The sequence below is a fragment of the Acanthaster planci genome, linkage group LG18 (genome assembly GCF_054643075.1).
Source record: "Acanthaster planci isolate LZ-2023a linkage group LG18, COTS_SCS, whole genome shotgun sequence".
NCBI classification, from domain to species: Eukaryota; Metazoa; Echinodermata; class Asteroidea; order Valvatida; family Acanthasteridae; genus Acanthaster; species Acanthaster planci.
Genome location: NC_141794.1, coordinates 8,860,308 through 8,880,867, shown reverse-complemented (window position 1 = coordinate 8,880,867; position 20,560 = coordinate 8,860,308). Strand labels below are relative to the sequence as shown.

Sequence of the window (20,560 nt, the reverse complement as noted above, 5' to 3'; positions counted from 1 at the left end):
ATATCCGCTAATAGATCAGTATATCAAAGGAATTAAAACGGAATGGCAATTGACCCTGTTGGACAAAGCCCCTATAGCTTTGAGAATCGTTTTCCTGAGACTGTTATGCTTGGGGACTATTTTCCCTGACCTGAGTGACCTGGGCACGAGAGTGATACACGCTGCGTAGGCTTCTGCACGAGGTAAACTTGTCTTCTGCGCGTTGTGAGAGGAGCTATGCGTGGGCGTAGATTATGCTTTTCACTTGCAGGAAGTAGCCTAAATTTATGGAAATTGTACATATCCATTGGTGAAATATAACTCGCGAGTCACGAGTCATCGGTTTTAATCCGAGTCATCATGCTCGGTCTCAGTCCTTTGCAAAATGAAGTGACGCGAATGAAGTCCAAGTCAAAAAACCGAGATTCGAGTGCTAGTCGAGTGCGAGTCCTGAATCCGAGTTCTACAACACGTTTAAGGCAATTTTCGGCACAAAAATTTTATATTTATGGAAGCCACTTCTTGGAAATGCCTATCTGACATGCCCAAGTCAGGAGTTGCTTTTGTTAAGATCAGGGGAATAAGCCCACCCTTCGATTTACATATTCCGAATTATTCACCATTCGTCTACTACAATTTTGTCTGCCCACAGTTCCACACATTTGCTGCTTTTTTGTACGATGCTACCATACTCTTCGCCCAAGCCCTGCAGGCAACACTGGACGCAGGGGAGGATCCTTATGACGGCCAACAAATTGTCAGTCACATCTTCAACACACCCTACCAGAGTAAGTGAGTCACTATACAGTGACAGCAGTGCTATACGATATTGGTGACTTTAGAAGTGCTTAAACCTTGAGTAAACGGATCAGACTCTTCAGGAGTTTCCCCGCTGTGCGAAAAGATATTCGTGTAGACAGAGTAACAGACCAGAAACAAGCACCGGAAATGCATGTAACCTATAGGCTGCACGGCACCCAGTAACCGAAGGAAAAATAAAAACATGATTTTTAATGGACACGTCAGCTTTGCGTCCAGTATTTGGGGCAGGAACTCACGGATTTGCCTCTTTTTCGTGTATACATTCTTAATACGAATATGAAATCTTACGAATCACATTTTATATCTGAATAACGTCAGCAACACCTTAACTGCAACTAGCAAAGCCACAAATAGGAGCAAAAATATCAAGTTAATTCTGTTTTTAACAGAAAATCCAAACTGAGTAGTTCATGGGAGCGCCTACAACCATGCTGATTATTTTTACATGCAGGCATTTCCATGCTAAACAACCAGATAGATCATACGGGTGATGGCGTGTCGAGGTTCGTTTTGCTTGATATGAACAGATTGCAAAAAGCTGACGACTACCTGATTGCTGGCTTCCCAGGCATGGTTGGAGTGGGGGAATATATCCGGACTATTGACGGCAAATGGGTAGGAATTGAAGAATCATTAGTATAGTTGTCAGAATTCAGCAAATGAGGCGCAGTGCTAGCTCATCTGTGTATCAGTGGCGTATATCCCGAGGGACAATTATGAGGGCAGCATCGTGCTATTATTATGTTAAACTTAACACCCCAGTTTTTGCAGTGTATAATTTAATTATAGAGCTTTATATCAAAGCTAGAGCGCTGACACACGTGCAAAGTGATGCCTGCTGGGCACATCCATGTTTGTGCACAAACCTATGGAAAACTCGAAATTCTGTACGGTTTTTGTACGGCTATTTGCGTATCTGCGTCCGTATTCTAAAACAATACATCAACAAAGCCGATACGTATACGCAAACCAATTGAACGTACAATCAGTACATGAGCGTTTCATTTTGCTCTGCGCTAAAACAAACAAATAAACGAATGCGTGCGCGCATGCGCTGCACATGAATTTTGCTGTGACGTTTTTAAATCGGATTTCATCGGTACCCAATGTGCACAACAGCTGCTGCTCCAGAGCCGTCAACTCACTTAACACTGACTGAATTAAGGGAACGACTTTTTAATTTAACTGAACTTATTCATCAAAAGACAGCCATCAAAAGACATGCGAAATCGGACGACCTTGCTCAAATGTTAGGGAAACATTCGTTTTCAAATAATCAGCGGATGCAAATAAACACCTGCTATTGCTCTTTGCGTGTGCATCTTATTCAAAAGACGCGCTGACATTCACGTACGTTGCACTTGAACATTGCATGTAGAATACATAATTCGATATCCATTCTACCTGAGTTTGAACGTTCTGCAAGCATGCACATGGATTAAAAATGTCTGTGCCCAGGGCGGCGTCAAAATTCGCTGCGCGGAGAAAGAGAAGTTAGCGCTCTAGTTTTTATATAATGAATTTAATACAATGAAGTGCACCCCCAATCGGCAAAAGAAAGACAGGTGGTTACAAGCGGGTTCTTGCACTCGTTCTGCGTGTACACAAAGACCATACAGTAGGCCTACATGCCAGAGTAATTAGTTACGCATACTCTCTGGTCGAGTTCGGACGGCCTGTTCTTGACACGGGTTTCTTGTTCTCGCGCTCGAACGGCGGGAACATGACTCAAGAACACTTTTCTCGGAACAGGATCACACACCACCTCCTCGTCAGGGTTTTACAGGAACACACGGAAAAACTCGTGAGATTTTGATTTTTGAACAGCTGCAATAGTGGAGAGATGGCTTTCAAAGCCATAGACAATGGGAAGTTTTGCAAAATTAACACTAATTACTTTCCGTAACACAGAAATGAATGTTCCTGTTTATATAGAAAAAAATTCAGCCCATCCAAACATTAACCGTCGAATTACGTAGCCTAGGCCTACATGGACGCTGCCATGTTGAATGTTGTTTGTCACTAACTACAAGCAATAACTGGTTGTTTCTTCGCGGCGTTCGAGCGACCGACCCCCGGTCAACAAATCGAGCTGTTCGCGAACCTACGGCCCGAACTCGGCCTCTAAATCGGAAAGAGTGCTCCGCGTCAAACGTGCATTATATATGAGGCGCGCCTATGCGGTGAGTACCAAAAAAGACGCCCTCTTTTGATCCGCTTGGAGCGGATAAATAACTAGAGCGATCACTTCCGCTCATTCTCCGTGCGGCGAATTTTGACGCCGCCCTAGGAGCAGACATTTTGAATCCATGCGTGAGCTTGTAGAACATTCGAAATCAGATAGAATAAATATCGAATAATTTATCCTAAATGCAACACCCAGGTACAACGCACACGTTTGCGGGTTTTCTTTTTATTTCTTTCTTTTTTTGCGTAGAGCAGAATGATACGCTTATGTACTTATGTGCATTCAGTTGGTTGTTTGTGTAGCGGCTTTGTCGACTATCGTTTTAGAATACAGACGTAGATATGCAAATAGCCGTACGAAAGCCGAACAAAATTTCGATTTTTCCGTAGGTTTCTGCACAAACATGAATGCGCACAGCAGGTATCACTTTGTAGACGAGTCAGCGCTCTATCTTTTATATATAGCTCTAAGAGGTGCACCACCAGTAGTGTCGCCCCAAAACTTCGTTATCTTCAGAATTACTCAGTCTTGCATAGAAATCAAATTTCACGACTAGTCATGTAATATCGTTTTTGAAATTTAATTTCATATTATGAGGGGACTTTTTTCACTTGCAGACTTTCAATAGAACTGATGACTACGATCTGGACATCCACTGGCCCAACGACAAGGGCCCTCCACTGGATATGCCTGTTTGTGGCTATTTTGGCGAACTCTGTCCAAGTAAGATTGATATTAATCACACGGGCGCCATTTTGAAGTCCCTACACTATTTCTTGCATTTGGACCATTTTGAAAGCCTATATATTTTAACCCAAATCATGGAAAGGCTCCAAAGGTTTGCTTCTATTTAGATCGATATTTATGACGCTGAAAAGGCTACATTCACTGACTTGTACATCTTCAGACAGAAAGCACTAAGTGAAAACGAGATCAGAATACCATGCTTATTATCATGGAAGACTGCCTTGTCTTTCACTTGTACTGGGGGGCAAATTCGCGCCTGCACAAGTTAATTTGTGTGGTCTTACGGGCTGGTTGACATATGCGGATCACACAAATGGTGTACCGATTAACTTCACTCGCAACTGAATGAACAATAATTCTTTTGAAGTGTCGTATGTAGGCATTGTATCGGGGGTGTGTGGGAGGAAAAATGACATTTTAAAGAATGACTGTCAAATGATTAAAATCAGTAAAAGAATCCTCATTCCCCCCTCCAGGTTAGTAGGATCGTTTCTGAAGTGCTCAAGCTCAAAAGAATTGCAATATGTCTTGCAAGATGATAGGTACGATATCCTGGATACACCACTGGCGTTGTATGCACATTCCCATATCAAGGGCAAAACCCTTTATATAAATTCCCATATCAAAAGGGGAGAGGAGCCCTGTAACCGTTACGCCGATACATAAAACATTCAATTTTAGCTGGTTGGGACATACTTTTGATCAGAGTCCTCAGACACCTCCAATTTCCTTTCTATTTGGGACTCAACCATTGAAGATAAGCTTTAACATTCCCTGGCCTGGCCTTACATTGCAGACTTACATTGTGCTGTGATACTTCTCTCGCCCAAAGTGTGTCAATGACCTGTCGCAAAATTAACACCGTACATATAGATGTTGGCTATTATTCTTCGTGTGGCAAACTTGTATACATAGCAGAAACCAGAGTGACTATAAACCTTTCACTTTCCTTCCATATGCGCGTCAACACTTGCACCAAGCGTTATGTATTCGTACAAATCGCTCCCGGGGCGATTTGACGACCGAACGCAACGCACCCATGTTAAATTAATGGAATCGATTTTCTGGCCGTGAGGGTGCAACGCCTGAATGCATCCCCACGCAACAAACCCAAAATACATACACATGGAAAAGCGCCTTAATGGTGGTTTTAATAACTAGAAATTTATAAATGTCATTAGTGAGCTGTAATTATGGATGGATACATACACTTGTCACTCTTTTGCAGGATACGGGCTGTACTTCGGTGTCGGGATACCAGTGGTCTTACTAATATTCGGTCTTACCGCCGCATACTACATTTACAGGTTTGCAAATTGAGACAGTACGAAAGCCCGTTAGTGCCAACATTTTTTAAAAGAAATTTTACAAAACGAAGGTAATTATGTAATGTCCATAATGTACGGAACGATTTCAGGTCATAGCAGAAGTGTGGACTGTGGTTACGTAGAGGCTGCGTAGTGTCTTATTAGTACCATTAAAAATGTTTTACATCTTTTACATTTATTGGAATAGTTTTTTTTTAATTCTTTTTCTTTATTTCCCCCCTCAAATTTTTCGGAAGACACGGCTGCCGCGGCTCCGGACCCACGGAGTCTGCATTTGATCAGGCATTTTAGTTCGGGACTAAGTTATGACCAAATTTTGGCTTCTCTTGCTTGTAATCGTCGCAGTCTCAGCAAGCATAACATACACCGTAGATTGCCAGAACTTGGCCTTTATCGCCGAAAACACAACACAGACATTGTGGATGTGGCATGTTTTATAGAAGGGCAGTTGAGTACCTCAGGGTAACTTTGTGGTTATCGGTGGATGCACCTGAGGGTGCACCTACGTAAATAGGCCAGAAAATTGTCCGCCGAGCTCATGAATAAAAGTTATACCCTCCAAATATTCTATATTAGAGGGTTGTGAGAGCCATGGAACTGAGGAATTGAAGAAATATGACACTGAAACTCTGGGCCGGACTGAGGGCTTCCAATTCTTAGGAACTTTGTTATAATCGGGTCTGAAAGTGGCACTATTTAGCCGTTTTGCAGAAGGATGCATTTTCAAATAGCTGCTTTTCCTGGCAGTGAAATTTCTTTCATTTTAGGGGCGGTCTGCTTTGGGTGAAAACTGTTCAAAATTCATCGGTCAAACCACTGAAAATTGAAAGGAAAATGAAAGAAGACATGTCGAACATCGTTTTTCTGTGTAGCCTGAACCCCTGTAAGAGTTGTGATTTTTTTTTTAATATTTGTGAAGTATGGGGATTTGTCAATGCTGTCTATGGGCATTTATTTGCTGCGGTGCACCCCTGAAATCCCTTCAGAATAGCCCTCTTGTAAGGCGAGAAACGATGTGCCATCTTCAGGGATTATTAGACCCAGAGGGAGTCGAGTAAAGACGACGACGGCGACTACAGAGGACGTACAACGGAAGAGGCCCCCCACAAAAGTTACAAACGGCAATGCCCGCGTACCAAACCTCCGTTTCGCAAAGTTTGAATGAAATTAAATAAATAAAAAAAAACAATTTAACCAAACGAAATTCTAAAAATAATAATAATAAGTTTAAAAAATGTTGGCACTTACGGACTTTCGTAAGACAGTGACTTCTCTCAAATTATTTATCTAAGGGTGGTCTCAGGTCCCCCCCCCCAAATAGTCGGTCTCTGGTCAGCGCGCGCGTCGATTTTGAACGGGTGCGTCAATTTTTTTTTTTTTTTGGCCATTTTGTTCTCAAACAATTTCAAAACAGCGCCCTCTATTTAATTCCGCACCGCCTGAATGTTTGTGAGTAGACTGATTCCCGGCCACAAGTCTGTAAGTCAGATGGGCAATTTGTTAAAGGAACCAGACTAATTCGTGGTAGCTCGTACCCGGTGATAGATCCGTTACGACTACGTAACGTTGATGTAAAACACAAACAGTAGACCATGGGTGGGTTACAAAGTTGCAGCCAGCTGGAACATTGTTGCAGACAACAATGGCGGCACGACGTCCGACTTACTACAACTAGCTTTTCTCTTTGATTGAATATGCCACCAATTTCCGTGTCCGTTGCCAGTCTTAAGAAGCCAACCCCATACCCCCCCTAAAAAAGTAAAAAAATAAAATAATTAATAAATTTGCATTTATTTCCTCACTAATAAATAATAAGTTAGCAATGAACACCTCAGCATAAAGTATGAACAAAATAACAAATTAAATGGAACTAGCAAAATATAACATCAATAGATGAATTATAGTAGTAACAAGCAAACTTTTAATCTTGAAACCGTGAAACTGTTCATCCTAGAAATTGGAAAAAATATAGAATTTCAACTTTTTTATATACAAAAGGTAAAATATTTGGGGATGCTAAAGAACATAGCGGGAATCTCTTTTCTATTAGACCAAAATTAATTTGATTAGGCAGAACTAACTAACACTAACCAAGTCACTAACACTAATTAACTAACTGACAGAACTAACTAACACTAACCAAGTCACTAACACTAATTAACTAACTGACAGAACTAACTAACACTAACCAAGTCACTAACACTAATTAACTAACTGACAGAACTAACTAAAAGGCTTTTTGTTCGTTCTTTATTCATTGATGAAATAATCACTATCGTATCTAGACTGCTTAATGAATTCAAGCTTCCATGGAACAGTGTACTTGAGATACACATCTTGACCTCTTAGGAAACGCAAATACGAGAGCGAGCTGGACAGCCTAGTTTGGAAGATTGACTTTGAGGAAGTTCAAGCAAAAGGTGGCCAGACCAATAAGTCGGGAGTCTCCATGAAGAGCATGGTAATGTGAAATTATTTATAGGTATGGACAATCAAACGTAATGCCCGACCTGAAAAGGAGTGTTGAGTATAATATTGGGACCTCGATGCCGATGGGATGAATTAGTTGGGATTACAGTCCTTTTACCTATGTAATGATTTCATGGTTATAATTCAGATTTTAATGACCAATACAAGCACTCGATCAATCCGCCCCGAGCTGAAGTGCACCTCCAATCGGCGAAAAGAAAGACAGGTGGTTACAGGCGGGTTCTTGCACGCGTTCTGCGTGTGCGCATGCCTAGAGACCACTTAGTCTTGGACTCAAGACGTTAGTGCTTGATAGCGGACACCGTGCATAGCGCGCCCCCTAACGACTCATAATTAGGCTGTGCGCAGCGAGAGTAAGTAAAAACTAGTTGTGCGAAGGCACTCTTCAACAGAAATAAAACAACTATCGATCACTGACGTCCTGGGCAAAGACTAGACTCAGTCCGCTCCGAGCGCAACAAAAGAGGGCGTTATTTTACTCACACGTCACGTAACGAGGCGCGCAAGTATATGTACGTTTTCAGCGTGCTTCGCGTCAAAACGCACATATACTTGCGCGCCTCATTACGTGACGTGGTGAGTACAAAAACGCCCTCTTTTGTTCCGCTCGGAGCGGACTGTCAACAAAAATGTCATGTTCGAGGAATAAGAGAGTAACCTTGGACGCATCTATTGTGGATTGAACCTGGGTACCATAGGGATGTCGACTAATGCCAGGTGTTTGTCAGGTGTTGTAAAATGTTCAGGACAGTAAGTCTAGTTTGTGTCTGTTCTTTTTTGTGCTGAAGATTTATGGACATAATCTACAGCAATTACTGAGGCTGCTTTGTATTTATCAAGCTCTCTCTTGCCATGTACTGAAATCCATGCATAACTTTTGGCAGGTCATGAGTACAATATCCGTTATGACGAACCAAGAAACTCAGCAGATCTTCGCCAGGATTGGAACCTATCGCGTAAGTTTAACGAACAACGATACACGCGGTTATTAAGTCTCAAATGTCTGAAATTTTTCCATCAATCGGGGATACAGGGGGCGAGTTTGGCAAAACGTGAAGAGTAACCGGAATGATAATGTAGATATTATCAAAAAGAAAAATGTTATCAAAAAGACACATGATGCAAGATATGCAGTATAAAAGGGGGATCTCCTATTTTGTCTTCTTTTGTGTTGATGGAATCTTTGGAATTCCTTTCAGATTTCCGAGGGGTGTGCAGTAGGCACAATAGCCTTGGGGTATACGGCTTGCGCATCACATTGGGGAGGGGTCCCCGTTTGCCGCATATAGTGCTGGGTATTGTCTTATGAGGCTCTTTCCTTGTTACAAAATATACAACCACGCCATGCGCCACTATACTGGGTTCTATCATTTTTATAAAGCAGGACGTGATCCGAGCAATCACTTGAATAAAGGAATTTAATAAATCTTTGCACGTCCTTTTCCAGTTTCCAAAGTCCGAATATCGAGGCCATTATTTTTAAATGTTTCCCATTTTGGTTATTTTGTAGGGTAACGTTTGTGCCATTAAAGCCGTCCACAAGAATCACATCGATATCACCCGGGAGGTTCGGAAGGAACTCAAAGCGGTATGTCTGATTTATGGAACTTTTGGAAACCTTTACAGGGCCCAATTCCACGGCGCTGCTTACCACTAAGTAAATTTGTTCGCTAACCACAGCACAAAAATTTACCTAACAGTAGGTCTAAGCATATTTCACAACGAACATTAATGCTGTGCCTCTCCGGTTCTTATCAGAACCACACATACTCAAAAAGAGATATTGCATGGTGCTTACCGCAAGCTTTCCATCTTAGTCGTCTGTCACCATGAATAGCTTGAAATCCCATCGATTAATGCTGTGCTTGACACAAAAATTGTATGGGCGCACATAGGGATTACCATTGTTACAAGATTAGCCAATTTTCCCCAAGAGGTTAGCGTGCTTTTGCTGTGCTTACTGCTCACGGTCTTCATTAAACACGGGGAGCCTCTGCTGTCGTAAAATGGCGTGCTTAGCAGCGCCGTGAAACCGGTTAGAGCGTCTTCAACAAATACTATAGGGGATCAGTTTAAGAGAGAAGATTTGCAGATACATACACCCTAGAGCTAACTGGAGCGCTGACTCTAACCCCGGAGCACGGTTGGTTCCCACCATAGAAATATGAAACGGCTGCGTGGCACTGTGATCAGAGTACTAACAAACATATTGCCGATGGTAACCATGTACCTTCGTCAGGGCAAGCATGATTCAGTTCTGAATGAATGCAGAAAAATCCACGTTCAGTCCATCCACCTGGATGCCGCGTTCCAAGTTCGAAGACGACACCCTCCATATTTCGGGTTTGTTCTGCGCTGTAGTTTTTATATACGAATCGGACAAAGCCGATACGCCAAAAAAAACCCCTAAGAATGGGTGCGTTCGATTAGCTTACACGTGTAAGTCAAACTTACACGAGAGCGTTCGTTTAGCCGTCACGTGATCCACGTGCCTGCCGTGGTGTCAGCCACTACTACCCCGGCTGGTGAGCGGCTCTCTGGAGGCTGCCCGAGTGTAATGACGTCACGGAAGGACTGTTCGTGCATGGACGTACATGATGGATTGTGGCGGGGACTTGACCTTTTTCCCAGAATGCTTTGGCAGTGCAGCGTTCGATTACCCTCATTTCGAGGCTTCCCTTGAGTGTAACACTGCTGTATTCAGGGGAGCTAATCGAACGCACCCTGTGTAATTTTGCTCTGCCTAAACAACGCAAATGCGTGCGCGTATGCCCTGCAGATAATTTGGTGTGACTTTTTAAGTCGGATTTCAGCGGTACCCGATGTGCGTTGCATCTAGAGTACAAAATTTGATATTCATTCTGATTTCGAAAGTTCTACACACAAAGCACGCACACGGATTCAAAATGTCTGCGCCCAGAACGGCGTCAAATTTTCTCCACGCGGAGAATGAGAAGTTCACACTCCAGTTTTTATAGTAGCTCTGTACACCATGCATTGTGAAATCGATCTCTTCTATGGTAATGGTGGTTCTGGAAAGAAACAGTGATTGTAAACTCCATATTTCATTCAGGATGCTCTGGGATCAATTTTGTCTATGTAACTGACCCTGGGAACGAGGCAACTGCATTTTAATGAGCCAGTTCGGCATTCCAACAGCGCATGCCCAAACTGAAGCGTGTCTGAGGTCATTCGCGAACAGCAACAAGCGCGATTGTCTGCCCTCTCAGCGCAGTCATGAGTCACCTCACGCGCTTTGTTCCCGAAAGACATACCGAACTGGTTCATTGTTGATTGCTCTTCGGTGATGTGCAAGCGTGTACAGGATAATTTTCAAACTCGAACATTTTAATTTAACAAAAACATGTTCTTTTATATATATCTTAACATCTTAACAAACCATTATGACAAACTTTAGTTCTGAACATTAAATTCTTGTCGTTCCATTAAATATATTTCTTTCCCCCTTATATTCGCATGCGGATCGTAAGGTCTCAAGACCATGGTGACTTTTTTGCTAGCCCTTACCATAGTGGTCGTGGTATTATCTTCTCGTGTGATTGGTCTCTCTGATGTTGATAATTTCGTGTCTGATGGTAGTGTGAGATTGGAAAAAGAAAATACAGAAGATGTGATGGACTATCGTGCATCATCAATGACATTTTAATTGCCCAGGATTTTATAATGTGACGGCTATTTACTCAAGCGTCCACACTATAAACTGAAGTTTCTAACCCATGACGTGTAATTAGGCTTAATTAATCAGCCAGTGGCTGAATACTAATTTCATATTTATTGTGCTATCCTAAAGCCAAAAGTATTTTACGCTCAAGTTGTTTTCAAATTTTCGGGGCGAAAACGCCACCGAACAGATTCGATCCATTCTAAAAGACACCCTTTCTGTTTGATTAGATGCGCGACGTTCGTCACGACAACGTGTGTCAGTTCGTAGGAGCCTGCATTGATCGACCACACATCTGTATCTTGATGACATATTGCGCTAAGGGTAGCTTGCAGGTATTGCTTAAGTTTGGAGATCTGATTGATATAAAACGTAAGAAATTTAAACGAGAACTAAAGAGGGGAATTTGATTGAAATACCGGCTATTTTGTCGCACCTTAAATGTCGCATTGACATTTCCTAAAGGACATTTTGTTCAAACGCATCAATAATGGTGACAATTGATAAGCACCACTGAGCACATTAGTCTTAAACCCTCATTGGTAACAAAAACGGAAAAAAATTAATATTCCAAGCCGAGCGATTTTCTTATCTAGGTTAACAATGTTTAAAGAGGTAGCTGCGCAGCAGCCTGATCTTTGTACAACTTTATTGGAAAGGACATTCTGGAAAACGACGACATCAAGCTCGACAACATGTTCCTGGCCTCGCTGATCGCTGATTTAGTGAAAGGTATGATCTACCTACATACCTCCCTGATCGAGTCACACGGTAACCTGAAGTCATCTAACTGCGTAGTAGACAACCGATGGGTGTTGCAAATAACTGATTATGGATTAGAACAATTCAAGAAAGCACAAGCAGAGGATCCAGACATGACTGATGACGTGCGATACAGAAGTAAGTAACTCTAATGCTCACTCACACAATGACCCTTGCAACGTAGCCTTCTGGTCAGATATAAAACAGGGGATCGACAGGAATATAAGATTAAATCAGTGCTCTGAAATATATGATAGTCGAGCTTTCGGTAACTGAGTACCTTCTTCAGGGCAAACAGACTCAATTCCGAATGAACGCGGAAAAATCCACGTTCATTCAGAAATGAATCTGCTTGCCCTGAAGAAGGTACTCAGTTACCGAAAGTACCGAAAGCTGGGCAATCATATATTTCAGAGCACTGATTTAATCTTATATTCTTGTCGATATTCTGATCACGGTGCTACGCAGCCCTTCCATATTTCTATAAAACAGGGGAGTCAGGTTGGCGTACTGGTTCTTTCCTTGCCTTCCACCTCTGCGGCCCGGGTTCGAATCCCGGCCCGGTCCACATGTGGATTTGGTTTTTAGTCGAAGAAGACGTCGCCATTTTTCGTTTTAAAATGAGCCATAGCAGAGGGCAGAATAACCAGTCAAAACTTTTCAAGACAAGTACCTGGGCCGTTTTCCAGTACTCAACTTCGTCTCCGTCTCAGGCTTCGTCCCGAAACCAATCCCCGATTGTGGGCCTGAAGCATTTAAATCAAATTGTATTACTATAAGTTTTTGCTCTCTTGCATCTTATTTGATAGTTTGTGGCACTTTCAGACTAATTAAGGCGCTTACAGGTTAAAAGTCAGGTAGAAAAAAACAGTTGAAGCCTGAGACTGAGCCGAAGTTGAGTATTGGAAAACAGCCCTGATCGGACACTCATATATACAGGCGATTCACAATAGTGCGCCACCAAGAGTTTGCAATGCGTTGGCCAATCATCACGCGCAAAATTTGTCGACCCTTTCCAAACGTGCACTGGGTCGACAAATTTTGCGCATTCTATCGAGTCACGCTGAGCGCTGACGTATGACGCCAAATTTATGTACTAGCCCACATTAGTGAACCATACGTGACCATGTTTCAGCCAACCAGGAAAGAGCCAGAAGAGGTCTGGTGTGTTATAACTTTTTTTTATAAAGCCATTATCTCCATTAACAGACTGGATAGGACACGTGTATGCGTAAAGATTCGGAAAACATGGACAGCTGGGGCGGGGGCAGGTTTCAGCGACGATTTTAGTTAACTGCAGAGAAATATGGAAGGGCTGCGTAACACCGGCATCAGAATATCGATAAGAATATAATATCAAATCAGTGCTCAGGAATATGTGATTGCCGAGCTTTCGGTAACTGAGTACCTTCTTCAGGGCAAGTAGATTCAGTTCTGAATGAACGCAGAAGGAAGGAAATACTAGGTTTCTTTCAGCAGCGCGGTTACCCTCTGGTTATCACAGACGCTGCCTTCAACGCCGTATCTTCAATCCCACGCGAAATGGCTCTGAAACCCGCCGGGGTCAAGCAACGTGATTGCGTCCCCCTCGTACTCACATACCACCCTCGAAACATCCCACTACGTAATATTCTTCTCAAACAGTTTTGTACACTCGGAAATGATGCGGCCACAGCTTCCATTTTCGCCGAGCCCCCGATTGGCGCATTTAGAGGCGATCGGTCTGTCGGGGACATGGTAGTACGTTCCCGGTTGGATTCCGTCTCGCCGTCAAAAGCAGGCAGCAATTCCCCTTGTCAGCACCCCAGATGTAACACCTGCCCCTACATAGTTATCAACCCGTCGGTCGTCGGTCCCTGCGGTAGCTACAGAATACGCGGGCATCGTACATGCATTACTACTAATGTGGTTTATTGCATTACATGTCGTCGCCGTGGTAAACTGTACATCAGAGAGACCAAGCGTCGCCTTGGTGACCGCTTCGCGGAGCACTGCGAAGTGTGCGCCAACAAACACCTGGTCTCACTACTGTTGCGCAGCACTTCTGCGCGCCGTCACATACCCTCGGTGACGTAAGCGTCTGCATCCTGTGGAAAGCGTCATCTGATGTACAGCGTAAGGAACTGGAGCAGTGCGTCATTTTCGAGCTGCATCCATGGGGAATGAATGTGGATTTACATATTTACGCGGCGGGTTTCAGAGGGATTTTTGGTGCTATCAGAAAACAATGTCGCACAACGGCAAGGTGGATACCCACCGGTATGACGTCACATGGTGGCATATCATTTCTATTGACAAGTATATAATATTCTTGTCAATATTCTGATTACGATGCTACGCAGCCCTTCCATATATTTCTGTGGCATATCATTTCTACTTCCGAGACGCCAGGTGGCATCAGCCAATGACGCGCTCCGAGTTGCTCATGAATATTTATGAGGTGTAGTAATAAGTTTTCCAAGCGGGTTCTTGCACGCGTTCTGCTTGTGCAGAGACCATACATTAAGGAATAAATTTGTTACGCGTACTCACAGTGATCCGCAACAACTTATCTCCATTATAAACGCGCGCCTTCGCGCTGAGTACCAAGAAAACACACCCTTCTATGTTCCGCTCGGAGCGGATTGGAAGTTGAATTAAAACAAAATTAAAACATGCCCCCTCGGGCCTGTGAGTGACCAGAAGAGGGTCCTATTTCCTTCGGCCTCGGGAAATAAGACCCTTTTCTGGTCACTCACGGGTACCTCGTGGACATAGACGTGCACTGGTGACCTCATTACCAGTCCATATGTGTAAAATAGAGCTCTGACTCGTGTAAAAAAATGATGCCTGGATGGTGGGCAAAAACCTTAAAAGAAACTTAACGCACAATCAGTAAATCTGATTAAAAAACGCCATGGCAAAATTCATGTGCAGCGCATAAGTGCACGCGTTTGAATAAGATTGGCGCAGACTAAAATGAAACGTTCATCTACTGATTGTTCGTTCAGGTTGTTTGCATATCGGATTTGTTTACGTATCATTTTAGAATACAGACGCAGATATGCAAATAGCCGTACTTATACAAAAGCCGTAAAAAATGTCCAGTTTTCCATAGGTTTGTGCATAAACACGGATGCGCCCAACAGCCATCACTTTTTTTGTACATGAGTCAGCGCTCTAGTTTTATATATAGCTCTATGATTAAAAGTCGTATATTCAAAAATGTACTTGCAGCCACGGACCTTTCCTTTGCCCGTCAATTGACGTCACGTGAAATACCCCTAAACGAGACAAAGACGCACTACATCATTTTGTGTTCTACTTGCGCTCATGTGATAACTGAATACTTCCATCTCATGTTCTCTTATCGATCACTAAAAATCGATCAATTTGCAAATCACATGACGCGCGAATGTGGTCCAGGCCCCCTTTAATGTCTTCTTTGAATTAACGAATTGTGTTCTCTGGGTCTTTATTTACACCGAAGTAAATGCGAAGCGATTTTGACGTCTGAGTTCATTGAGATGTGTTCAACTTTTGCAAATTCACGGGCCAAGAGTTGACCTGATTTCGCCAAATACTGACCAGCCTTAACCTAGTCCATTTCTAATTTTGTGCTAATTTTCAACACACATACATTTTGCTCGTTTCGTTTTTAAATTCATTTTATATATTATCTTTTTCTGTTCATTTATCAGTGCATGAAGTACCAGTCGTGGGATGATAATAAGTGATAATGTACATACGAACATAGTTATTTACTAGGACACAGTTATGACACGACTGGGAAAAATAAAATATAATTTAAAGGGCAAAAAAGGAAAAAAGACAGAGCTCACAAAAAGATGGCGGAATGGAGGTGGAAGTTAGTCTGCAACTGAGCGTATTGATTTGACTCCATACCAAATCTACGCCTTTTTAGAGTAAATGAGGAAATTGAAATAGTTTTAATTTCACTGAATTGAAATCGGAGACGATGGTCAGTTCCGCGGGAAAAAAATAAGTGAAGCAACTTGCGTAAGCTTAGGTTTGTCTTTAATCACATCGGGATGAAAGCGGTTTGAGATAAGCAAAGTTGTGTCACACCACTTGTAAACATAGCATGTACTTGGATTACACATGTTTCTCAGACAGCCGTAGCTCAAAAGTTTGTTATGAATCACAGATATGCTTTGGAAGGCCCCTGAACTTCTGCGGATGGGTGCAAAAATGCCAGCACGCGGTACCCGAAAGGGTGATGTGTACTCCTTCGCTATCATCCTAACTGAGATGTATTCCCGTGCCCAGCCCTACCATCTAAATGACGAGGAGCCTGAAGGTGAGTACAGCATGCTGGATCCAATGATCAGTGGAACCTTATATCCTACACTTCCTCCATAATGTCCCGATTTCCAAAGATTGCATCTAATTTTGTTTTAGGTTTTGTAAAACAGCCCTCCTACGTTGTCTGTGCCTCCCGTGCGACAACCCTGCATAACTCCCCTTAATGTGTTTCACGGATCGCCCTTAAAGCCATGTCGTTGAATAAGTCTAGTAGAACCAGGGGGCCAACTCCCCCCCCCTTGCATTTTTATTGTTTGAAATATAATAAGAGAAAGGCTATTTTCGAGTATTTCATTTCACTTCTTTGAAAGTAATGTAAAAAGCAAACTATGTAGCTTCACCGCTCATAAAAGCCGTAATTAGTTAAAAAAGAAATTCACAGATTTTACCTCTACTCCCGAAAGAAAAAGATAACCCCAGAACATATACAGGCCTACATGTAGTCCTATCCTTGAACCTATGGAACGACTGTGTCGCAAAACAGATTTTTATCTCATAAATGGGAAGCTCCATTGCTCGGTAAACAAATTTTTGAACTTGCATAAGGATTTGATCAAGGGAAAGCAGGGCGTATCCCGGATTTATCCATGCAGGTGTTACAGTGATTTCTTCCTTGGGATTCGGCATTGCATAACACAAAACATATGGTTTCACATTCAAAATCGGAAAGATCTTTTTATTTCGGGACATGTGGGATGAAACCTTCCATCTGGAAACAAAACATATCGCTTCAGCTATAAGGCCAGTCTGACAAATGTTCATCAGGCTTCAAGGCTCGTGCTAGATCGATGATTTTATTACGGACAAGATTTTTGATCGTCACAGAAATCATTAAGAGACTTAAGGCAGGGTCTATTCCACCGTATCGCCCGCTACTAAATGATGTGAACGAGAGCGCACCTGAGTGCGTACTGAAAGCCATCCGCCAATGCTGGGAGGAGGACCCAGAGGATCGACCGGATTTCTTCGGAGCTCGTACCATTTTGGCTCCTCTACAGAAAGGACTGTGAGTCACCACAAACTGCTAATCAGAATGTGTAATTTGACATTCATCAATATAAAGTGTAACAATGGGCGTGCAGGCCGACGCTTCAAGGAGGCCTACATTAGATTAATGGTGCGCCTATATTAGTTTGTGTGAAAAAGAAGTGGCTACACCATTATACCCCTTACATGTATTACAGTCAAATCTGGCTTCGTTTTTATTCCACTAAAACCTAGTTGGTTAACCTAAATGGCTGGTGTGAAAGAAAGTAAAGTGATTGGCCTTTCAAAATGTGAAAGTTCTGTTTATGAGATGAACTTAAATTTACTTTACTGTTGGTTATTATAAAGGAAACCAAACATCATGGATAACATGATTACTATTATGGAGCGGTACACCAACAATCTAGAGGAGCTAGTGGATGAACGTACAGAGGAGTTACAGCGGGAGAAGGCAAAGACAGAACAACTATTACATCGCATGTTACCACCGTGAGTTCAAGAATTTATTCTCAAACCAGTAGATAAACTGTCCAACGACAATACCCTCATCATTGTCATAATTATAATAGATTAATTGGGGGGAGGGAATAATCTGCTTGGCCGGTCTTAGGAAAATGAACGCTGAATTGCGTCCATTCTCCTGAGCCGGTCAAATGCAGGTTTAACTTTAAGACCGACAAAGCACGTTTATTTATTTCCATTCAGACCCTGTTAGTCAGAGAGTCAAAAGAAGTCAGTATACAATAAATTTCCAAGGATTTTATTCAAATTCTTTTACTTTCATTTCAGTCCCGAACACCCCCGTCCATTTCATAGTACATGTAGACCTGCGTCAAGTCTAGTTTTTCGATGGCTGTCTTTCGATGAATAAGTTCAGTTACATTAAAAAATCGTGTTAAGTGAGTTGACGGCTCTGGAGCAGCAGCTGTTGTGCACATTAGGTACCGATGAAACCCGATTTAAAAAGTCAGAACAAAATTCATGTGCAGCGCATATGCACAAGCGTTCTCACTTGCACAGCACGTGACGTAAGCGTCTGCATTCGACGGAGCGCGTCATCCGATGTACAGCGTAAGGAACTGGAGCAGCGCGTCATTTTCGAACTTGGAACGCTGCATGCATATCAAGGGGAATGAACGTGGATTTTTCTGCGTTCATTCAGAACTGAATCTGCTTGCCCTGATGAAAGTACTCAGTTACAGAAAGCTCGGCAATCACATATTTCAGACCACTGATTTGATATTATATATTCTTGTTGATAAACAGACAGGCATAACTTGGTCCCATCCGTGTGCCCATAGCCACACCACTGGTCTGAGTGTAGTGCTCACCGTTGAACGCGAAGTTGTTCAACGTGAGCACCAACTCAGCCAGACGGAGCAGAGTGCTGGTAGGAGGATCCTGAGTCTGGCGGAAATCTAAGTAGTGTTCGAGCGCAGCCAAACGAACCGCGTGGGGAATGGATGTGTAAGAGATTTCACATCCATGGTGAAAAGGAAGTTTGATGAACCTAGGAACTCAAATTCATCGAACAGACGTAAAGCGTGATTAGTATCCTTGGCATAGCTCGAGAGCTTTTTGACAATGGGTGTTAGAATGGTGTCAAGGAAGTTGGATATCAATTCAGTGGGACAACTACAAGCAGACACAATGGGGCGGCCTGGATTTGTGAATTTTGGTTAGCAAGTAGAAGACTGCCGTGCGTGGGTTGGGAACGACCAGTTTGGTTGCGTTAGGGGGGAGGTCACCAGAGTCAATGAAACTTCGGACAGTGCTAGCAACAATATCTTGATGCTCTTGTGTGAGGTCGCGGTCAATCTTAGCGTAGGACGCAACGTCAGACAGTTGACGTTCCGCTTCAGCGACATACTACAAGTCCTTACGCCAGACCACCGTAGCACCACCCTTGTCTGCCCTCTTAATGACGATAATGTGGTTTATTGCATTACATGTCGTCGCTGCGGTAAACTGTACATCGGAGAGACCTCGTCTCACTGTTGCGCAGCACTTTTGCGCGCCGTCACATACCCTCGGTGACATAAGCGTCTGCATCCTGCGGAAAGTGTCATGTGATGTACAGCGTAAGGAACTGGAGCAGCGCGTCATTTTCGAACTTCGAACGCTGCATCCAGCGGGAATGAACGTGGAATTTCCGCGTTCATTCAGAACTGAATCTGCTTGCCCTGAAGAACGTACTCAGTTACCAAAAGCTCGTATTTCAGATATTCTGATCACGGTGCTACGCAGCCCTTCCATATTTCGCGTATCATACTTCCCAGACGCGAGATTGAATCGGCCAATGACGCGCTCCGATTTGCTCGTGAATATTTATGATGTGTAGTAATAAGTTTTCAAAGCGGGTTCTTGCACGCATTCTGCGTGTACATTAAGGAATTACGCGTACTCATCGGTCGAGTTCGGGCGGCCTGTTCTTGACACTGGTTTTTGTTCTCGCATTCGAACGGCGGGAACACGACTCAAGAACACGTCAGGGTTTTCAAGAACACGCAGAAAATTTTGACATTTGAACAGCTGCAAACGTGGCAGAAAGGAGAGTGATGGCTTACAAAGCCATAGACAATAGGAAATTTTTCAAAAGCACTTATTCTTCATAACACAGAATGAATGTTCCTGTTTAAACAGAAAGGAATTCTGCCCAGTTATCCAAACATTAACTCTCGAATATTAAATGTACATGGACGCCGTCATGTTGCATGTTGCTTGTCACTAACTACCAGCGATAACCGGTTTCATGTTCCCGGCGTTCGAACGGCTGACCCAAGAAAAAAAATCAAATTGTTCGACATATGAGATTGTTCTCGTATGTCGAACAGAAAAAGACCCTACATTTTAAAACCCTCAAGTGCCTGGCTAACAAAGCCTACCATTAAGAGAGAACTGATTTGAGGCTGCGCATATCGTGATTTGGTTGAGTAAAGTATTTGTGGCCCTGTTTACAAGCCTGCAGCCTGAGGACTTCCAGTAGAAATAACGCTGCTAGGTTGTGTTGTCATGCAGGCAGCTTCAAAAACAGAGCGTCGTTTCTACGAACAATAAGTACTGTATGCAGCCAGTAACCACACTTTTAAGTTATAAAAATCAACAGTCATCTTTACATGATTCGCAGAGTTATGGGAAGGATTTCTTATAATAACATGCTTCAGATAATGCAGCACGTCAGTGAATAGTGCATTCTGCGAATGCTCAAGTGACCGCAGTTAGAGCACAACTCTATTGATTTCTAATATTTGACTTATTTATGTCTTCTTT

General features: G+C 42.8%; 1 protein-coding gene across 1 annotated transcript in view; it reads left to right on the top strand.

The window, feature by feature from the left end:
- Positions 1-20,560, top strand: part of LOC110988177 (speract receptor-like) — a 45,434-nt gene that overhangs the window by 10,000 nt on the left and 14,874 nt on the right. The window contains exons 7-18 of the mRNA XM_022251470.2: positions 632-767; positions 1,253-1,416; positions 3,607-3,712; positions 4,965-5,043; positions 7,414-7,525; positions 8,439-8,510; positions 9,065-9,142; positions 11,467-11,571; positions 11,896-12,136; positions 16,146-16,298; positions 17,129-17,309; positions 17,639-17,779. Coding sequence (XP_022107162.2) covers positions 632-767; positions 1,253-1,416; positions 3,607-3,712; positions 4,965-5,043; positions 7,414-7,525; positions 8,439-8,510; positions 9,065-9,142; positions 11,467-11,571; positions 11,896-12,136; positions 16,146-16,298; positions 17,129-17,309; positions 17,639-17,779 — 1,568 coding nt within the window. The remainder of the gene's footprint in view (positions 1-631; positions 768-1,252; positions 1,417-3,606; positions 3,713-4,964; positions 5,044-7,413; positions 7,526-8,438; positions 8,511-9,064; positions 9,143-11,466; positions 11,572-11,895; positions 12,137-16,145; positions 16,299-17,128; positions 17,310-17,638; positions 17,780-20,560) is intronic.